This window comes from Haliotis cracherodii, unplaced genomic scaffold (assembly GCF_022045235.1).
Source record: "Haliotis cracherodii isolate W230 unplaced genomic scaffold, xgHalCrac1.p SCAF_4, whole genome shotgun sequence".
Taxonomy (NCBI): Eukaryota; Metazoa; Mollusca; class Gastropoda; order Lepetellida; family Haliotidae; genus Haliotis; species Haliotis cracherodii.
In genome coordinates this window covers 53,515,812-53,537,328 of record NW_027266297.1, presented here as the reverse complement: position 1 = coordinate 53,537,328, position 21,517 = coordinate 53,515,812, and the positions used below count along the sequence as shown (strand labels likewise).

Below are 21,517 nucleotides of genomic sequence, written 5' to 3'. Positions count from 1 at the left end.
TCTGTGAGGGATGGGACATATAGTGTGATCTGTGAGGGATGGGACATATAGTGTGATCTGTGAGGGATCGGGGCGTATAGTGTGATCTGTGAGTGATCGGGGCATATAGAGTGATCTGTGAGACTGTGTACCTCGCGTCGGATGGCTCTGGGTACATAGGCTCACACAGTGGGTGCATCACTCCATATACCCCTCCAGATTGGTTGACCACTTATATTTATACATTGCATATCCCTCATTATTAAGAGACATTAGAGAAGCAATGATCACAGAGTCAGTGGGACATGCTTACCTACAGTGATTGTGTTGTTGTTGTTGTTGTTGTTGTTGTTGTTGTTGTTGTGGTTATATATAATAATCTCTGTTTCTTGCTGCATGCTCTTTGATCTTCTGATCGGTCTGTATTTCTTGTTTACCAAGGTCTAGTGTAGGTATCTATTGTAATCCTATATACAGTAAACACAAGAAATTACCATAATAAGAATAATTGTTTTGTATCACATCGCTGTATTTGATTTTAAATTGAAAGACAGGAAGAATCTACATTATATGAAAAGTAAAACACAATATATCTGCTTGTGTGCAGATGAATTCCATTGATACACCATAATTGATGAGGTCTTTGGCATTCAGATTTGAAGATGAGCATGACAACTGATGTTCTACACTGGACCTTGTAGTTTCATTGTGTCTTTCCGTTGTGAACATGTGTTTCTGTATTCCTCTACACATGCATGTGTTTGTGTCTTGGGGGCATTGTGACATTTAAACATGACAAGATCAAACCTTTGCTTCAAATTCATGCATTTTGGAGAAAAACTGCAGAATGCATCAGAATACAAACAATCCGATCAGTTATGATTTGTGTTTTATGTGTCCATGACTGCCTTGGATCCAATACTATAAGAAATTCCATCCATTTCTGAAAACTAAATTCGTGTCATGTTACAGTTACCTCATTCTGTTGCCATGGTTACCAAACACTATGTCCATGGTTACAGTGCCCTATATATGGTTAACCTGCATCAGGAAGTGGTTTGTTTCTGTAGGTGCCCCAGAACAACGCCCCTGTGGCCGGAGAGGAGAAGAAGAGTGGTTCTAATCTGCTTGACCTGGAGGATCAGCTGGAAAACATAGAACTAGTGGGTGTGCTTAGGGTGCTTGCTTACCTAGGACCTAGTGCTGCTCAGCACTTAATAAGTGCTTTCTAAGCTCATGCTAACAAGAAATTACTTCCAATTGGAAGACATGACGATTAAATTGGGAATGTATTGGGAGCTAAGTATTTGCTCTGTCTTAAGTTTGGATTTTGGATTAAAGAAATGTTATATTGAATTTCAGAAATGAATTAAGGTAAAGGATTTGAATTGATGTGGCTGCAGTGTGAGAATTACAAAGAGTAATTTGAAGTTTGAAACAAGGCACGAAAACTATGTTCCTCTTACGCTTAATAGTTTTTGTGGAATTAACTTCAAGAAAACAAGATAGTTTCTTCATTACAATTCTAAATTCTAAAACAAACAATATCCTCTGGCTTTATTTGCATTTTGAACATTTTTTAGAAAATATACTCAAGACAAGGAAACTATGGAGAGCACTTAGCATGCCCAGTGCGGAGTTGTTGATAACGCATCTTGACCTCCAGATGTGATGTTCATGACAGGCTGTCATTCTCCCTAGTGGTGTGGATTGCATGTTGACTGGGGTTGTATAGGCTCCATCACATCATCATCGCATCATCATCACATCATTTCATCACTTGTATTAACAGTTGTTTCAAGAATTTCTGGAATTGAATATTTAACCTTTGGCTTCAATTGTATTACTATGGCTGCTCTTGGTTATATATCATCCTTGTCTGTTCTGAATCATGGTCTTTAACCTTACACCAGAATGCAAAATGGATAAGATCTCTTGCTGTCAACTCCCTCTGAATAATCTGTAAAATCCTGCATTCTTCATATGACAGAGGCTTAGTAAGGACATATTTTCTAACATTGGCTTGTTTCAGAGATGACAACAACTTCTTTCTCATTGTAGGGAATTCAGCAGATGAGTTCTTTTGACATGTTTGACACCAACACCCCAGACGCCTCCAAGTCAACAACTGACCCCTGGGGTACCAGTACCTCCCAGGCAGACATCAAGCGAAATGCTTCTGGGTCTAATCTGGATGATCTTGCAGGGCTGCAGAGTGGGTTTGGCGCTCAAAATGCTTTCCCACCGACAAGCCAAGGGTTTGGGGCCAACACAGCCAATCCCTTTTCCGCTCCTACCAGGCAACCATTTGGTGGTCAGCCTTTTGGTCAAGCAACATCTCAGCCATTTGGTCAGCCAGCAACGTCACAGCCGTTTGGTCAGCCAGCCACGTCACAGCCGTTCGGTCAGCCAGCAACTTCACAGCCATTTGGTCAGCCAGCAACTTCACAGCCATTTGGTCAGCCAGCAACTTCACAGCCATTTGGTCAGCCAGCAACTTCACAGCCATTTGGTCCTGGACCTGGAGCCCTGCCCCCTGGTGCTGCCTTCGGCATGCCAGGAACACCCATGCCTGGAGCACAGGTGAATTTCTTGTCTAACTTTTATGCTTGAAGAATTTCATTACTAACTGGGGGTGGTCCAATTGTTTTGTTTGCTGTGCAAGACATCCAAGACCAGCATCACTTTTGGCTGTCCTCTCACATTAGCTCTTTCAACACCGTAGGCCGGTAGACCGGCCAAGAAGCATCGAGTCCCCAGACACCGTAGGCCGATTAACCGGCCAAGCTATAGTCACGTCAAAATGGTATATAATTTTATAAACCTACCTCTCATATCACTCATTTATTAAATCTATCACATTTCACAATGTCTGAAATGTGTATTCCATTTCAATTTATCAATTTTTTTAGATTAAAATATTATTCACTATTTCCTGCTGTCACTGAAAATAAAATTCTCTGACACACACTTCAACAATAGGTCCACATTGAACATGACAAACAGAAAAATAAAGACGTTTCAAGCAAATCTTTAAATATAGTATACAAAGTAAGAAATTAAATCAACAAAAATATTTCTAAAAGTTGTCAAACTTACATCTAAGTTATTATTTCCATCTTTTCATGCAATCACATGTAATGTAAATTAAATGACATCTTGGTTTTCGTCACCTCGAATTCTCGGCTCGGACACGATGTTTAATGCCAAAATATATGCATGAATAATCTTTGTCATAACTGGTAACCTAGCCCGATACATCCACGAAGCTCCATATTTTTAACATAAATCGCGATTTCCTGCTTAAAACGTTCAGAATAGCACGCTTTAACAAAAATCTCTCGTCAAAATGTGAAAGTCATCATACATGAGCACGGTACCATAGCTGTAATTTGATTGGCTGCCATAGGTCACATGCTCAAATTTGACCAATCACGAACCCTGTAGCAGATTTCGGCAAGATAGCGTCAATAGAGACCAATTTTTATCCAATGATATCGCTTGTTATAACTACAAAAAGACTCCGGGCAATGTTATGAGTGTGTAGATGAAAGAATAAGCTTTCTAGCAATGTGTCATATGCCAGTCTTTGACAAACGTGTTATTCATACAAAGTCTCGAAAACAGGGGTATTTATTCATGTTGCTGAGTGGACAGCCACTTTACTATTTATGATTCTTTTGAAATGCATTTCCAATTACATAAACAATGGAAATAAAAAAGAAGTAGGTAAGTGGATTTTATGGAATCATATATTTGCTGAAATTCGTCAAAGTTTCGCTTCCTTGGTCCTTTATCTGGACGTGGTCAATGTGTTAGATTCACCTTATTAACAACAAACTTAATTAAATTGTAAATGCATTATTTAAAAAATGTGTTAAACATAACTTTCATATTTATAAACAATAGGATGAGACCTTTAAAATGGGGTAAAACATATAGTAGTAAAGACGTTTTACAAGCAGATATTTTCTTTGCTAAATGTTGGCTTTATGTTTCACACAAGAGTCTCTGGTGTCACAGCAGTAGATGCTTCTGGCTGGCTGGTGTTGACAGAGTGAAGCTGACACACTGAGATATGACTGGAATACTATCCAAAGCAGGGTTCAACCCAATTCACCTCAGTCACTATCTAACTTTATTTAGGTTGATGTTGGCACTGATTTAAAGAAATAAAATGGACAGAATTTCTTATGTTACTAAAACATTTTCTCTTGCAAAGTGTGATTGCTGATTATTAGTAGGAAAAGAGTGGCTAAGCTGGTGGTAAAATTGATGGCTTATCACATCCAAAGCCTGGTATCAGTTCCCTACATGGGAACAATGTATGTGTGAAACCCATTCTAGGCAGCCCTCACCACCATAAGGCTGGAGTAATCAGTCTTGTTCCTTTTTCACTCCAACTCTGTACGATCGATAGTAAAATCAGCTTCTCATTTCAGGTGCAGGTGCGTCCAGGGTTCGGCCAGCCAGCTGCAGGAGGCTTCGGACAACCTGCCCCTGCAGGATTTGGTCAGCAGGCTTTTGGTGGAGCCTTACGACAGCCCACAGCAGGAGGCTTTGGTCAACCAGCTGCCTTCCCTGGAGGCTTTGGAGCATTTGGAGCTGCTCAGCCTGCCATGGGTCAGCCTCAACAAAACCTTTTCCCCGACACAGAGCCAGACCCTAATATCTTGACACCAACTGTTTTAAATGAACCTGAAGTTGAAGAAATAACAACTGAACCTAAAAAGAAGGATGCTTTTGCTGATCTTGTCAACATCGGTGGAAGTGATCCCAAGAAGTCCCCCAAAGCCATATTTGAGGCTATGAGTGCTCCTCCCAAGAAGTCTCTGAATGAGCTGAAGGTTGATGTCGTCCCACCCCGGACCCCATCCCCGGGGATTCCTTCCCCTGGAGTCATGTCCCCTGGGGTCATTTCCCCTGGTATCCAGCAGCAGGCAAGTGATCCTTTTGGTCCTTTAGGCAAGGAAGCAGATCGGTTACGTGGGTTAGCCGATTCTTCTGAGGATCCCTTTGACACTTCACATGTGCACATTCCTCAACCCACATCGCAACCCTCCTCCTCCACTCCCCCAGACGTCGACCCCTTCTTGCCAGCGATGACCCTTAGCAGCAGACTGTCATGTGATAATACGCCCAAGAAGCAGACACAAGCAGATGTTTCAAAACACGAACACTTGCCTAAAAAGAGTCCAAAGAGGTTAACAAATGGGAACATTCCTGTGTTCTCTGATGACTTTAACCTCCCATCACCTGAAGAACCACCACCACCTCTGCCAGCTGAAGTGAAGCTTTCTATACCTGGTGGGGCACCGCCTCCACCACCCCCAAGACCTAAAGTTGACACAAACTCTGCTTCTGTTCGTCCAAGGCCAGTGCCGAAGCCTCGTAAAAATACATCCACAAGCTCTTCCCCATCACCTTCATCAGCTACAGACCCCTTTTCACCCAGCTCCAACACAGACCCGTTCAGTGACTCCTTCCCCTCTGCACCAAGTACTCTACCCACCCACAAATCTACAGACCCATTTTTGTCTAGTCAGCCAAGTTTTGACAGCAAGCCATTTGGCAATTGGGACCCGTTTAGTGATTTCAGTAGTGATATTTTTAAGAACAATTGCTTCACAGTATTTGATTCCAGTACTGAAAAGAATGGACCTGCATCAGTATCAGAACAGGTGAGTAACAGGCATGGCATCCTCCAGGTGTGGACATGTGACTCTCTCACAGGATGTGGTGTGGATTGCTGTCTGTCTCGCCATGTGTAACTGGTTAAGCAGAGATGCTTCTTCCACAGAGACACATCAGCATCTTGAAGGAGACAATATTGTACACACAGTAACAATGATCATATTTTACGATCATGTTTCATAAGATGCAGACAGTGGATAGTGCCCTTCTCAGTAATACTAGCAGGAATATAAACTCCTACCTTATTGTGGTGAACCTCACTAATATCTTCATAGCTTTAAAGTCAACCTCACAATGTATCCTGGTATAACTCAGCAAGATCAGATATGTCATTGAGATCTGACCATGTTTCTTGGTCTTCCTCACAACTAACTTTTGGTCCCGTCCCTAAGATGGGAGATAATTCATGGTCCATCTCACCATGAAGGGAGAAAAACTCCTGGTCCACCCTTTTCCAGTAGGGCGATGATGGGAAATAGTTTCCCAATTCAAGTTTGCAAAAATATTTTCTGGTTCAAGTACCATCAGGTGGAGTGCAGTAGCCTAGTGGTTGGTTTCCAACACGGGTAAAATGTGAACCTCATTTCTGGTGTCCCCTGCCTTTATATTGCTGGAATAGTTTTGATAATGGCATAAAACACACTCACTAAATATCATTAAAGTTTCGGTTGAAACCGCATTATAGGTGGTTCCAGAAGGGAGCTAACTCCAATTGCCTTATCGAAAGTTCGAGGTGGGGCCACATTCGAAACTAAATGCACTTGTTGTTGAGAATATGTACTACGTACGTAAACAAACCCGCATTACAAACTGCTATTTTGTCTATTTAAAATAAATATTATGACTTATAATTGGATTAAAATGTACAAATGCGATGGCAATACAGCAGAACTCACTTACGAACATTGCCAAACTAGGTCGTGGGGTCATTAATATTCATGAGTTATTCCTTTTATGGAACAAGTTCTCGGAAACATTTGAGGCTTGTATCATGTCCGAGATCAATTCAAGTGTAGACATATTTTCAGGCTTATATTGCCACCAACACTTACGATTAGATTGATGTGTTATACTGGAACAAGTAGAATGAGTGGTATTGCCTCTGTAAATTTAATTGGAAGTAGATTTAAGTTTCTTGCTTTGCAGCTCTTTTTGTAAAACTAGTGTGGTCAGCAATGATGACGTTATTCTACAAAGACTACAAAGACTTTTGTGCCTTTCGTGGAATTAACGTCACATAAAATGATTTATAAACATATTTCCCATCAATATTACAAAATATGAATAATATATAATGTCACATAGCCATGCAAAGTAATGTGAGCCCACTAGCCTAAATGACTTCGTCAACCCAATGAAACCCAGCGATTTACAAATGTGGGCCCACCTGTTTCGATCACTCTAAGACGGGAACAATGTGGGCCCACATTTTAGAAAATGGTTATAAGAAAGCCAAGCTAATGAAGCTTAGCGATTTTTTAATGTGGTCCCTCCTGTTGCAATCACAATGACAGAAAAACGTCTACCCACAAGGCGATATACAAATGTGGGCCCACTTGTTTGGATCACCATAGATGACGGGAAAGATGTGGGCCCACATTTTAGAAAATGGTTATCAGCACTAAACCAATCTTAGAAGATGTACAGATGGAAACAAATATTTGATGCATTCAAACATTTAATTAAGAATATGTTTTACCTTAGGGATAAGCTGGGCATTTAATAGCTGGACCAACAACGTACAGCATGGTTGATGCCATTGCTCACAAATACGAAAACAACTGAGATAGCTCCCGTTTGAAATTAGAGTGACCTCCCTTTCCCAATATGAACCACTGATAATGCGGTTTCGCCAAAGTTTCTTGACCAGTCCTAATAATATGTTTAAAGTGAACAAATAAAGAGTGTGAAGCTCCCCATCAAGATGTCATGTTACTCTGTGGAAGTCTTAATGCCTGCTTCCTCTGCATGGGTCCTACTTCAGATTCTCTCCTCAGTACTTTGATTTCTCTGTCACAACTAACTAGATATTTCTGTTGTAGATAACATTGACATTTGTTGCTTCTGTATGGAAAGAAACAATTTTTCAGGCTTTTGTGTACCTATTAACATTCCTTTCTTTCAAATGTATTCTGTTGAGTGGTATAGTAGTGTGGCTTTGTATTGTTTTATATATATATGTGTGTGTGTGTGTATGTGTGTGTGCGCACGCACACGCATGTTGTGTTTGCATGTGTGAGTGTGCATTTGTGAGTGTGTGTGCATGCATGTGTGAGTAAGTGTGTGGGAGTGTGAACAAAATGATCATATTTTATATTTTCATAACTCAACTAATCTGTTAAAACCTGCGGAGCCTTTAATAAGTATATATGGAATATAAGGAATGACTGGTGAATTGTAACTGGTTACTTAGCTCTAATGCATTTTGAGAACAAACATGGGAAACAATAGTCTGTAAAACTTAAATAATGCTGAAGAACTATATTAAGGGCAGAATGTCTTCCTGTCTTCTGCGTAATGTGTTTGGTGATTGGTGACAATCACACGTTAAACACTACACAATTCCATGGATATGATGAAGTTTAGGAGACTTTTTGTCCTTGAAACTAGATAGATAGATTGATAGAAGAAGTTAAGGCAATGATTATCGGTACACCATAGTGACTGTGAGATGTAACTATAGTAACAGTATCATCACTAGGAAGTTCCCTTGAAGTTATGATTCAGTTGAAAGGTGGGAATGTTTTTGTAATTCAGGGTGAATCATCTTCAGGAGACCCTTTTGCTATGAATGGAGAGGTGAGATGTGTTGATGTCTGTGTTTGTTTATTGGTTGTTTGTTGACTGACTTATAGGTGACATGAGTTTTTTGTGTGTCTGTGTTTGTCGGCGGATTCCAATGGACTAAAATATGTCCACCTTGCAATATGGCCACTCCTACCGCAAAACAGCCATTTCGAACCATTGAAATCTGCCTACACATACATATGGCCATATGTATGAGAATCATCTTTTCTTGACAAAAGGCTGTCCATATTTTCTTCTGTGTTTCCCATTTCCTGCCCGCCCGCCCCCAATTTTTATTCCAATGTGCAATGATAAAAATGTTTTCTTATCTCAATTTTCCCCCACGCTGTGGAAATTTGTGCCCCAATGTAATGAAAAAAGTATTCTTACCATTGCACACTCATAAAAAACCCAGCTTTCTTCAGCTATATTGATTACGAATTTGTTTCTGAAGAAAAGCTATTCGTCTACATCATATATTAATTTAGATACTATTACAAAGTGTTCTAAATTTTAAGATTTCATAAAATAAGTGACACAATTAGTGAAAAACAGTTGTTGTTTTTTTATATTTATATTTATTTTTTTGTCACCTACCTGCTCTCCTGCTGGCTGAGGTTGGGGATAAGAAACATAAAAAATATGGATGGCCTAACAAACTGTGACACACCAAGGCTGAGGAATATGTTTCTCAGCAATGTTCCCATGGCAACAACATATGGCCTCTTTATGGGTATATGGTATAATTCTACCATTACCCAAAATATATTGCATAAATATTTTAGATTTCAGTTAGTATAAATATTGAACATCAACATTCATTTAAAAAATAACCGTCTCATCCTCAAGGGAAGAATACAACACATTTTAAGAACATTCAAAGCCTAAATAAGAACTTTCAACGAAAGATTGATAACCGAGGACTCTCCGATTTTCTTGTGTCCCTTCTTTTTAGGCTAGGAAACCAAAGGCCCTTGGTGCATCACAGTATCAGGACATAGCTGACATAGGTTGCCACTGTTAGCAACATGTCCTGTCTTAAGCCTTGGAAGTTTTTGCGATTTCTTTCAGCACATCATTCTGCAGTGATGCAAAATATGTTTCTGAGTTTATCTTTTCAAATGTGTGTAAACAGTAGTATAGCTACATGTAACGTGTGTAGTCCTCATAGTTCAATGTTGATTTTTGTTATATTGCACCCTGCACTACTCCTATTGCACTGCTGCACTAATCACATACCAAGTTTCATCTCTACCATTTACGAGTGGATGGAGCACATCTTTGATGGGCATATAGTTACAAGAACATTAAGACGTGAAATATGTTGTGGATAACAAGTTCTATATTGTTTGTGAAAATGTTTCATGGCTACTTCTGTCCCTTTCATCATTCACCTGAAGTACCCCTGAAACATTGTAACAAAAAATAAAGACATTGCTATCCATAAAATATTTCATGGCTTTATTTGGTGGATATTTTGTTAAAAAATAAATACTTTCTCGACTTCATGTTAGACATTAGTAGGCATTAGAAAAAGATCTTCCAGGTATATATGGTGAAATCTAAAAATACATGATTGTCTTATTTGGTGGGCCTGTGACAATATGTACTGTTAAGATGTTGCCTCAATAGACCTGAATTTCAGTTTATGGATCCACAGATCTGTATACCATATTCACTTCCAAACTATGGTTGTTTCAGCACATTTCTAGAGGATATGGGCTCCATATTCACTACAATATGTCTAACAACACACAACCATGTGCATTAACATACATTCAATTTGATGATCATAGAGTTCTTAGATACAGAGTTTGGAAGGATGTAACTGTTCTTAGACACAAACCTTAACATTTTTCTCTGTATATTACAGCACAAATAAATCTGTGGTATTGTGTGGTAAGTTCTGCATGTGTTTGACATCATGTATTATTTTTCCAGTTACATAGCATGCAACGATTTCCTCCGGTAATGGTCTTTACTTTGCTTTTTTCCTGTATCAAATGGTCCCAGATCTGGTCTTTCCACATGACGTACTGTATGACTGTATGTCGTATGGTAGAAAAGTGTGCAAAGACCATGTCTAGTTCCCAAGGTATCTTGGCTCAAAGCATTCGGCACTTTTAAGTCGCCGACATGTGGAATCACAAATAATATTTTCTTTTCACCTCTAGTAAAAATGAAATCAAAATGATTGACGTGTGTCGTGTGTGTGAATTGTTTCCGTCTGTGCAAGAACCTAGCTGAATGTGTTGTCAGACACACACTTCACCAGATGTGTCACAAAGAAGAAGGGAAGTAACTCTTTGTGGCTTACAAATTATCTGAAAAAAGACCTGCCCATATATAACTTTTGAATTAATATGTATACAAATTATTTTACGATAAACTTTATCATATGTGATTCAATGCTTTGAGCCCATATATGAAATAGCTGTATGCCTAGCCTGTTGCTAGCTTTATCAATGCCCGACTTGCTTAGTAGCCTAGCTCAGTATTGTTATCAAACTTATCTGTAGTCTCCTGTGTCTGCCTTTCTGTGCATTAAGGTAAAGTTTACCTCAAACACATTCCGAGTATAGTCAAACAACCTTTTTCAAATTGCTGTTTGTAGGTAAAATACATGTACCATCATAATGTTTGGCTCCCTGTACGGATTCCTGAGTGTGTCAGGCTCCGGGAGATGGAATGGATTCTTGCTCATGTTTTCAGACACTGGTTTGCCTGGTCCGGACCTGGTTATTTACAGGCGACTGTACTCAAGCTGCAATGTGGCTTACTGCAGCATTAAGGGGCGTCGGGTAGCCTAGTGGTTTAAGCGTTCGCTCGACACGCTGAAGATCCGGGTTCGGTTCCTGACATGGAATCAATGTGTGAAGCCTATTTCTGGTGTCCCCCGCCGTGATATTGCTGGAATATTGCTAAAAACCATACTGACTCACGCACTCACTACTGCAGCAGTAAGCAACGTTCACTCACCCTTAGTGTTTTTGCCTGTTGACACAGGCCTGTGAGGCTTTGACAAGCAGCCTTCTCGCTCAGAGTATGGTGCGAGTACAATGTGTAGCTATCTAACACACAGCTTGAAGCCCAGCATAGCTTGTAGATGGTACTAATACACATCTTGCTAACACAGCAGGTCACAGCAGGCAGCAGCAGTGCTAGCTTCTTTCGTTTACATCATTTTCAGCGTTTTTGTCAGAAATGTTTAAATTGAAGGGCTGATAAATCAATGTAGTACTGTGTGTACTTCAGTAGTGTTTGAGATTATGATATGCAACTTGCATTTGAAGTGAGCGTGTGTCTTAGCATTTGACGTGAGTGTATGTCTTAGCATTTATTGTCAGAGTATGTCTTAACATTTGAATGGGTGGATGTCTTAGCATTTGAAGGGAGAGTATGTCTTAGCATTTCATGTGAGTGTATTTCTTTGCATTTATTGTCAGAGTATGTCTTAGCATTTGAATGGGTGGATGTCTTAGCATTTGAAGGGAGAGTATGTCTTAGCATTTCATGTGAGTGTATTTCTTTGCATTTATTGACAGCGTATGTCTTCGCATTTGAAGTGAGTGTATGTATTAGCATTTGAAGTGAGCGTATGTCTTAGCATTGTAAGTGAGCGTATATCTTAGCATTGTATGTGAGTGTATGTCTTAGCATTTCAAGTGAGCGTATGTCATAGTATTTCAAGTGAGTGTACGTCTTAGCATTTCAAGTGAGCGTATGTCTTAGCATTGTAAGTGAGCGCATGTCTTAGCATTGTAAGTGAGCGTATGTCTTAGCATTTCAAGTGAGCGTATGTCTTAGCATTTCAAGTGAGTGTGTCTTAGCATTGTAAGTGAGCGTATGTCTTTGCATTTGAAGTGAGCGTATGTCTTAGCATTGTAAGTGAGCGTATGTCTTGGCATGTGAAGTGAGTGTATGAAAATGTATAAGCATTTGGAGTGAACGGAAACCATATCATTGACTCTAGGGTAGGGTGAAGGGTCTGAGCTCCAGGGGTTTGACTCTAGGGTAGGGTGAAGGAGCTGAGCTCCAGGGGTTTGACTCTAGGGTAGGGGGAAGGAGCTGAGCTCCAGGGGTTTGACTAGGGTAGGGGGAAGGAGCTGAGCTCCAGGGGTTTGACTCTAGGGTAGGGTGAAGGAGCTGAGCTCCAGGGGTTTGTCTAGGGTAGGGTGAAGGAGCTGAGCTCCAGGGGTTTGACTCTAGGGTAGGGTGAAGGAGCTGAGCTCCAGGGGTTTGACTCTAGGGTAGGGGGAAGGGCCTGAGCTCCAGGGGTTTGACTCTAGGGTAGGGGGAAGGAGCTGAATGTATGATCATGGCCTTTAAGTTGAATCTGCAGCCCTAGGTCTGAGTTGGAGTTTTTCGGCTGATGTAACTTGCCTTGAACAGCCTGCCTGATGCATGACCTTAACACCACAGATCCTGACTACTCATATGTTGGTTACTCACATGTAAATCATGGAAGTATTGTGTCATATTGATGAGTGGGCCACCTCCAACCATTAATGTGAGAAGCCCATACTTTGAAAGTGAAGAACTCTGTTTCATTAAGCAGGAGACAAACACCAAGAATTTAGACTTAGAATACCATGATTTACTGAGAGCTAATTAGCTGATCTGGTGAATACTAGAGTTTTCTTTTCTCTCTTTTCTCTCAAAATGTGATCAAATTTCCATGAAATCAGCAGCAAAAAATGATTAATGAGACTTTAAAATGAGTGTTGATACACAAGTACAGTTTCTAAATATAAATAGGCAGTGTTGTGTTTTCATTAGGCATTACAACATTATCATTATCAGCCTGGCCAAGAGCACACACAGACTGTCATAACTGCTTGATAAACATTTATACATAATGATGTGTCGCTTTATTTATGTGAGGAGGGGGTACTCTTTCATTATTTTCATGGTCACATTAATTTCATGATTTACAACACAGTATTTATGTTATTACTAATGTTGCCCATGTTACCTATGTGCGGAGACGATGTACCGAGTGGAGAAGATGTGTCTCCACATCAACCACTCTCCAGCTTGTCACCCAACGTTGTTATTGTAAATCATTATTGTTTTGCCTGCGAGGATTTTTAGATACCATCTTTCTAGCTTTATCTACTCTACATCTGCACGGGCTGTCAGACAAATCCTATAGACTTAAGTCTATTACCGGTAGTTTTTCTTCATACCATTTTTAACTAATATTTTTATCAATGTTTCACTTTTAGCTTTTTATTTTTTTTACGTTTTATTATTATCATGATTATGACTTTCATTTTTTGTCAACCTTCATTTAGATGCCTTTAGACTAGTACCAAATCTTAATGACAGAGGCTAATATGTGGTTATGATATCCATACAGAATAATTATCATCATAAAAGTCAGGATTGAATGCATCAAGTACACTCTGAATGGAACAGTGTTTCACGATGTAATTGTGGTTTTAGAAAATGAAAGATATTGGATCCCAGAGCAGATATTTTACATATTTTTGTTTGAAATTTCAGGATCCAATGTACGCTGCAGTCAACAAAAGTCCACCTCCAGCTGACGATTCTCTGATTTAAAGAAGACTTCTATAATGGACTTGGAACAGAAATAGGTTCATACAAAAATGGCAGTTGTTTGAGCAATGGAATCAACAAACTGACAAATACTCACAGGAACAGGCAATAGTATCAGTGCAGTTAAACCAAGGAAGATATAATAATAAAGTATTTATCACAAATATCTCATTGTGTGTAAAAAGACCAGTGTAAAACAAATTTCAAATTTTGATATAAATTTATTTACATCCAAACCACCAGGTTTATACAAAATGTAATATTATAATTACATGATTTACCAACATTTTATGTATGTTTCCGTAGAGAAAAGTGATTATACAGGATAACATGTTGATGATCAAACAACCCAGCTGTATAAAGGGAGATAATTGTAAGGGGAGATAAATATCTCAATGGGGAGGAACACAAGTTGAACTGTGGGTCATATTGCATCTTGTAAATTCATGATTGTGATTGTTACTGGTGTTATCATATGTACTTCACGAAAACAGAATATGTGTTGTACTTAAATGGGTCATACGGATGTAATAATTTTAGACCAGTGCCTATATGAATGTGAGGTCAGTGTATGAACCATTTTTATCATGTATTTCTCAACAGGCTAATGTTTGTCTCAGTTCTCCGCCCCGAGCCACTGTAAATTAGGCATGAAAGTCAAGTCTCATAAACAACCGATTAACATTTATTCATCATTTGTTTTAGCTTGAAGGCTTCAGATTTTGGGTGTTAAACCAAATACTCAATTTAGACCCTAATGGTGTCAGATATTCCTAGTTGTCTCAGTTTGTGATTGGCACCACTGATATGTTAAAACTGGAAAACTGAGGCCCGAGCTCCAATGTACTTGAGGTCAAACCTTCCGAACCCATAAACACAGCATTTGTCTCTTTGAAAACCTCAAAAATGAGATTCAGGCCTGAATTAACTAATGGGTGATTCACGGCAATAACCTTCACCGCAACAGTTTTGATTTGTGTGAGAACCAATTCTTTCAACCCTTGCAAAATAATGTTATTCCTGGTCAAAATCATGCTCCAGGAGAAAACAGAATTGTGTTTATATGTTTTTTGAAGGGACATATGAATTTGTAAGCAAAAACAAAAGCCTTATTAAGTGGGAATAGTACACGAGGATATGTGTCATTGGATATGTGTCAGAGAAGAAATAGATTTTACCTTAGACCTGACTTCTTGATCAGCTGGTATATATACCTGGTAGTTGTAGTTTTATATACTTCAGGTAGAAGCAAGATGTTGAAATATGCTGGTTGAAACAGTCTGAAAGAGTTTACTTTGTTTAATACAGTGTGAATAACATTTATAATAAAGTTCTGTGATACAAGAGATTCTACTGAGGATTGTGTTTACATCATCTCTTAGGATATCTGTTGGATATTTAAGGATTGGTATCTGTTTCCCTTTTATTGTTCACATTACATGGATTTCACCCAATATACTTACATAATCACCAAATATTGCATGACCTTGCAAACAAAGATATGTCAGATGTCTTCTTGTCATTTCTGTCAACAGATTTTCAATAATGTTTGCAAGGAATGATCCCACGACAACTTGCTTTGTTTCTTCAAAATTGAAGAATGCCTTGGTTTGTTTCTTTTCGGGTATAAATTCGATAAATTTTGAAGAAAGAAAATCTTCCTAGGAATAGGTAATGCCTTCATGAACTGTTAAGAGTAATTACTGTTGTCCCCATAGTACACCACATTCACTCTTTAGTAGGCTGTTTATACATGGCTAGTTGTCTGCGAGGCCTTGTTAAGTTTGTGGCTTGTACTTTTGTATCATTCACATCAGTGTCTATGACGGACATTAACATCTGTGTCTGTGACTGACATTAACATCTGTGTCTGTGACGGACATTAACATTGGTGTCTGTGTCTGACATTAACATCAGTGTCTATGACGGACATTAACATTGGTGTCTATGACGGACATTAACATTGGTGTCTGTGTCTGACATTAACATCAGTGTCTGTGTCTGACATTAACATCAGTGTCTGTGTCTGACATTAACATTGGTGTCCATGACGGACATTAACATTGGTGTCTGTGTCTGACATTAACATCAGTGTCTGTGACTGACATTAACATTGGTGTCTGTAACTGACATTAATATCTGTGTCTGTGTCTGTGTCTGACATTAACATTGGTGTCTGTGACTGACATTAACATCAGTGTCTGTGACTGACATTAACATTGGTGTCTGTGACTGACATTAACATCGGTGTCTGTGACTGACATTAACATTGGTGTCTGTGACTGACATTAACATTGGTGTCTGTGACTGACATTAACATCGGTGTCTGTGACTGACAATAACATTAGTGCCTGTGGAGGTTATTGCTTACATTAACACCACTGTTGGTGACTGCAATAACTGATGTTAACGTTACATGTGACTGTCCTCACTACTGTTAACATAACATGTGACTGTCATCACTGATGTTAACATTACATGTGACTGTCATCACTGATGTTAACATTACATGTGACTGTCATCACCAATGTGAACATTACATGTGTCTCGTCACTGATGTTAACATTACATGTGACTGTCATCACTGATGTTAACATTACATGTGACTGTCATCACTGATGTTAACATTACTTGTGACTAGTCACTGATGTTAACATTACATGTGACTCATCACTGATATTGACATTACATGTGACTGTCATCACCGATGTTAACATTACCAGTCAACTGTCTGTCATGGCTAACAAGGATGATGTTAATGCTGAAATATTATTAAAGATGTTTGTGTCACCATCACTGTTATCAGCTTCAATATGATCAAATGTGATATTTTTTACTTAATCATTTATTCTCTTGTATATCTCTATGCAATAATCCATAGCTTAAACAAATCAAGTTGTGTGGTGTGTGTGTCGCCAGTGTGTGCACTGTGTTCATGTCCTGGATTATTTATACATGTGCCTTTAATGGCCCACAACTTCAGTGTCTACAAATAGCCATGATTTCCTGTATTTTATTATACATGCACATGATAGGTATGTATTAGGCTATACAGTTTAATTTGATATGAATGATTTATTGATAAATGCAAGTAGCACAGATTTGGTTCCCTTTTAAGCATAATGTGGAGTCCTTGCACACTCCAGGGGCACATCATGCACCACCTTAGATGGTATGCCACGCTTTTTATCCACATGGTTATTTTGGGAGTAGTTCTCCCTGTAAAATTGTCAATTGTCACATTTTTTTATCCTTCAAAATGCCATAATGATCCATTAGCAGTGCCGTAGCCAGCCGGGGGGATTTTTTTTTATAGAAAACAGTTTTATTTGAATCATAAGAATACAAGTTGGGGGGACAAGTGATACTTGTACAAATATTTTCTCCCCCTGTCAAAAAAAGTTAACTACAGCCTTGATTAGTAAACCTAGTTGTAACTTAAACCTGTCTAAGCATTACTGAAATATATTCGTGTTTATTTCATGCAGAATATTCATGTTCATTATCAGAACGTTTCTGCACTTGCTGCTGTATATTTTTATGATTCTCTATTTGTCCGTTCTGTGAAACATTCCTCTTGCATGTTATGTCTAATTTCTAAAGCCTGACAAATAAGATGGACGATGGATCTTCATGAAAACTAAAACTCTCTTTCCATGTTTTAACCATCTTTCCATATTTTTGAAAAGTTCCTTTTGGTCGTAATACGGAAGATTCTTGTGTTAACTGGGTTTGGCCATTAGTAATATTTTCTGTGTTGCCCATAGGGCTGGGGCGAGTCCAGATTTACTACCTGGGTACCCACACCCCTATTACCCGACCCTACCTGGGTACCCACACCCCTATTACCCGACCCTACCTGGGTACCCACACCCCTATTACCCGACCCTACCTGGGTACCCGCTGTAGGTCTCAGGAGATACCGATATAAAATGTCTGATTGGGAATAGTTTGACCATAGCCCTATTTAGGTACACTATCAAACGATCTGGACATACACACACTGAAGTTGACTGAAGTTGAAGTAAGAAAGAAATGCGAACATTAGTGACTTGTAGTATAACCATGGAGTTATAGTGATTTTTTATTTTTGTGGCAATATTCCTGCAATATAATGGTCAAAGATTACAAAAAATAAACCTACAGGTATAATCATTTTCATTCTACAGATAGCCTTGCAACAAAAAAAACCCACAGATTTCTTAATGGTCCGGATTAGTGGAAATGTGTGATTCATTGCCCCAACAGGAGGATATATTCCAGCAGGTGAATAGGTATATGAAAAAACACTTCTCGAATTATTGGGCAGGAAGGTCATTTAGGTCGAATGATGAACACACAAACAACTAGCGACTGTCTTCATCTGAATGGTCCATCGTTAATGAAGAGTTGAACTTGTCAGGTTTCAGTAGATCAGTCATACCTGCCATTACCCTTCCCTTGAAGGACCTGTAATCTTTCTGTAGTTCACTCTATTGTTGCCATTTGTTGGTGTGTAAATTTCCCTTTGTTAAGTTTAATTATGAGAGAGAAATTATTCTTGTTGAATTTGACAATTTTATTGTAAAATATACAAATTATCGCTTTACAGCCAATCTGTTATGTGCCAATGAATTGTTGAAATGGGATGTGAACTTTTGATTTGCAATTTTTGCTCACATAGTGACAGACCTAGATTTAGGCTAACTTTGTGATTATGCATATTCCAGACTTACCGTAAAATCAGACCACAAGATTCTGTGTCTTCAGAAGTCTGTTCTCACAATAGCATAATCCTACCTTGTCCCTATGTTTTAACACATTGTGAATAACCTTTGCACAATACCATGAATCTATATGAGCACCTTTCATGTTTTAGTTCATGTGGAAAAAGACGATTTCATTTGAATATTGTTTCATACAAAGCATGTTATACGCTGCATTATTTCTTGAACTGCAATAGTAAAACATTCCTAGGTTACCATGGTAACCTAGGATTGTTTGTTTTAAGGGTACAAGCTGCAAACATTCATCACAGAACTGCAAGTTTTACTCAGCCCTATTTTATATTTTCAGCTGATATCAGTCTTTTTACATTTAATTAAAGTTTGTAGAACAGTTGATTATTTACAACTGGTGTTGAGAACGGTTCTTTCAATTATTACCTGCTTTATCATAATTGTATAATTTGCTCAGTATTAAGTGCAGTATTTTGACAAAACCTGTATAGACTTTTCATGAACTATATATTTTCCTCTTCTAGAATGTCTTCCATGGGTGTATCAAACAGTATTTGATGAATGAAATATGATGATCTATGCAGAAGTGATTTAGATGCATGTCTTCCTCATAACTTTGCAGCCGGAATTCAGAATAAAATATATACATGAAATAAAGTTTGTTGTGATGTTTCCGTGAACATTGTATGAGTGAGTGAATGAATCTTGTGTTTTCCAGGTGTATCTCAGTGGCCTGTAAATATTCTGAGACAGACGAACAAGAGGATGATAGTGTGAGGACCAGTCCATACCACCTGGTATGATGACATACAAGTAGAGAGCATTAAGTCCTCATTTTAGTTGACACTTGAAAGGGGGCATGGAGACTAGGGCTGGGATGGATAACCCGGGTACCCACAGGACTACCCGGACACCTGGTTAGTCACGTGATCAGCTTCAGTGTATGCATGACTAGATTGTTTAATACATGCATCTAAATGTGTTTTGCCAGGGCTGTGCTAAAAAATTTCCCAATCAGACATTTTGAGACATCTCCCGAGACCTACAGTGGGTACCCGGGTTGGGTCAGGTAATAAATTTGAACTCGTCCCAGCCCTAATGGAGACATAGTCTCACCTTCTCAGAAGCTGATATTAGGCCCACGTCTGAAGCAAATGTCTGTAAAACTTCCCAAATTGGAATAAAAACTTTGCCAAGTCATGTTATTATCATGATGATTATAATAATTATGTGGAGATGGCTTGGATTCCACAGATTACAGATCTATAAAGAAGAGGCTTTGATTTTTACATGCATATTAAAATATCCCCGAATTTAAGAAAATACAGACTAAACAAAATCCCAATTTTGTACAGCAGATGGTATGGAATCCTATCTGTTAACAAGCATATTGTCGAGGAAGTCATCTATATCCCCCGCCCATTTTAACATGTTATGGTCCCAAACCAGGTAACTGACCCAACATTTCTCTTAGCCCATGTCAAAAGAGCTGCAATGGAAATTCTAAAATAAACATTTCTAAAACTCCTTAATATCAAATGGCACCAGTTCAGTATGTGCTTTATATATAGACATGCAATGTTTGGCAAGGAAATGTTTAACAGTTTATATGTCATACTCCGTAAGTGAACCCACCCTATCTTAAAACTTAAATCCAACTTGTTACCATGGAAACGTAAAAAATAAAAAATTCTAAAATTCCTAAATGGCAAAATGGCACCAGTTCAGCATGATCCTGATAGACATACAAGTTTCGTAACAGTTTCCGAGTTAACTTCATTGGGGCGGGGGATAAAAATAAAGGAATTAGGGGCAGAACAAATCCCCAATTCTTGCTTTTGCTAAGATGGTCGTGAAAACACTTTGAACAGTATTTTTTCTTTTTTTTTCATTTTCTTGTTTTTAGAAAGACGCACCTGTTACATAAATGGGCTTCCGCCCAGGGTAGCAGAAAGCCCATGACATAAAGCACAACTTATCAGTACTACTTACTTTGTTTTTTTTACAGAAAATAACATACTTCTCACTCACACATTCACTCTTGTTTATATATCATATTGCAGTTTAGGAAAGCACATGGTCTCAAACATTAAAATATTAAGTACAAAACTAAAATTAAATTGAAAGCTGCTCCTCATTTTCGAAAAGTTGATGATACAGCATCCAAGCACCATAGAATTTCTGTTGATTACCTGTCTTGAAAGCGATATCTTTTCCAATGTTGTATCGTGAAAAAGCTTCCTTTTTATAAACATGAAAAAAAGGGTTTTGTATTTTGGAATTTGCATCTATAATTATAGTATTTTGCAATTAGTAAAAGTAAATCAAACACATTGTTTTTATGTTCTCTTTATCTTCAAAAAGTATCAATTCTGCACAAAATGTTATATGATAAACATGAAAGCACTGGTCGATCCACAATACTTTGAACAGTATTTTAATAATATATAAACTGCATCATCACTGCACAGTTAAACCAATCAACTCAACTCGAAAGGGTGCACGGGAATCACGCACACACGAATACGGTGTTCGCGTTGGGCGTCTCAATGTGCGTGATTCCCATGCAACCTTTTGAGTTGAGTTGATTGATTCAACTGTGTCATATGGCCCTGTGAAGAAGGGGTAGCATTATGCAGATGGCTGTTTCTATGAATGCTCGTTCCTCCCGTGACGAACAGGTCTGGTTGTTGATTAAATATAGTGATAGCTTAATAGACAGATTTTTTATTCATGCACCGATTGTCTTTTAATGTAATGTCCAGTTATGTATG

General features: G+C 38.6%; 1 protein-coding gene across 10 annotated transcripts in view; it reads left to right on the top strand.

The window, feature by feature from the left end:
• Positions 1 to 15,155, top strand: part of LOC139478336 (disabled homolog 1-like) — a 30,416-nt gene extending 15,261 nt beyond the window's left edge. For 4 of the 10 annotated variants that reach the window (XM_071260760.1, XM_071260763.1, XM_071260759.1 and 1 more), the window contains 4 exons: positions 1,050 to 1,142; positions 2,041 to 2,562; positions 4,422 to 5,660; positions 8,431 to 9,667. In XM_071260760.1, coding sequence (XP_071116861.1) covers positions 1,050 to 1,142; positions 2,041 to 2,562; positions 4,422 to 5,660; positions 8,431 to 8,517 — 1,941 coding nt within the window. In that variant the 3' untranslated portion in view covers positions 8,518 to 9,667. Of the gene's footprint in view, positions 1 to 1,049; positions 1,143 to 2,040; positions 2,563 to 4,421; positions 5,661 to 8,430; positions 9,668 to 10,333; positions 10,360 to 10,401; positions 10,429 to 13,968 lie in introns of those variants that run through there. The other 6 variants (XM_071260766.1, XM_071260765.1, XM_071260762.1 and 3 more) reach the window with 5 other exon arrangements.
• The last annotated feature ends 6,362 nt before the right edge of the window (positions 15,156 to 21,517 follow it).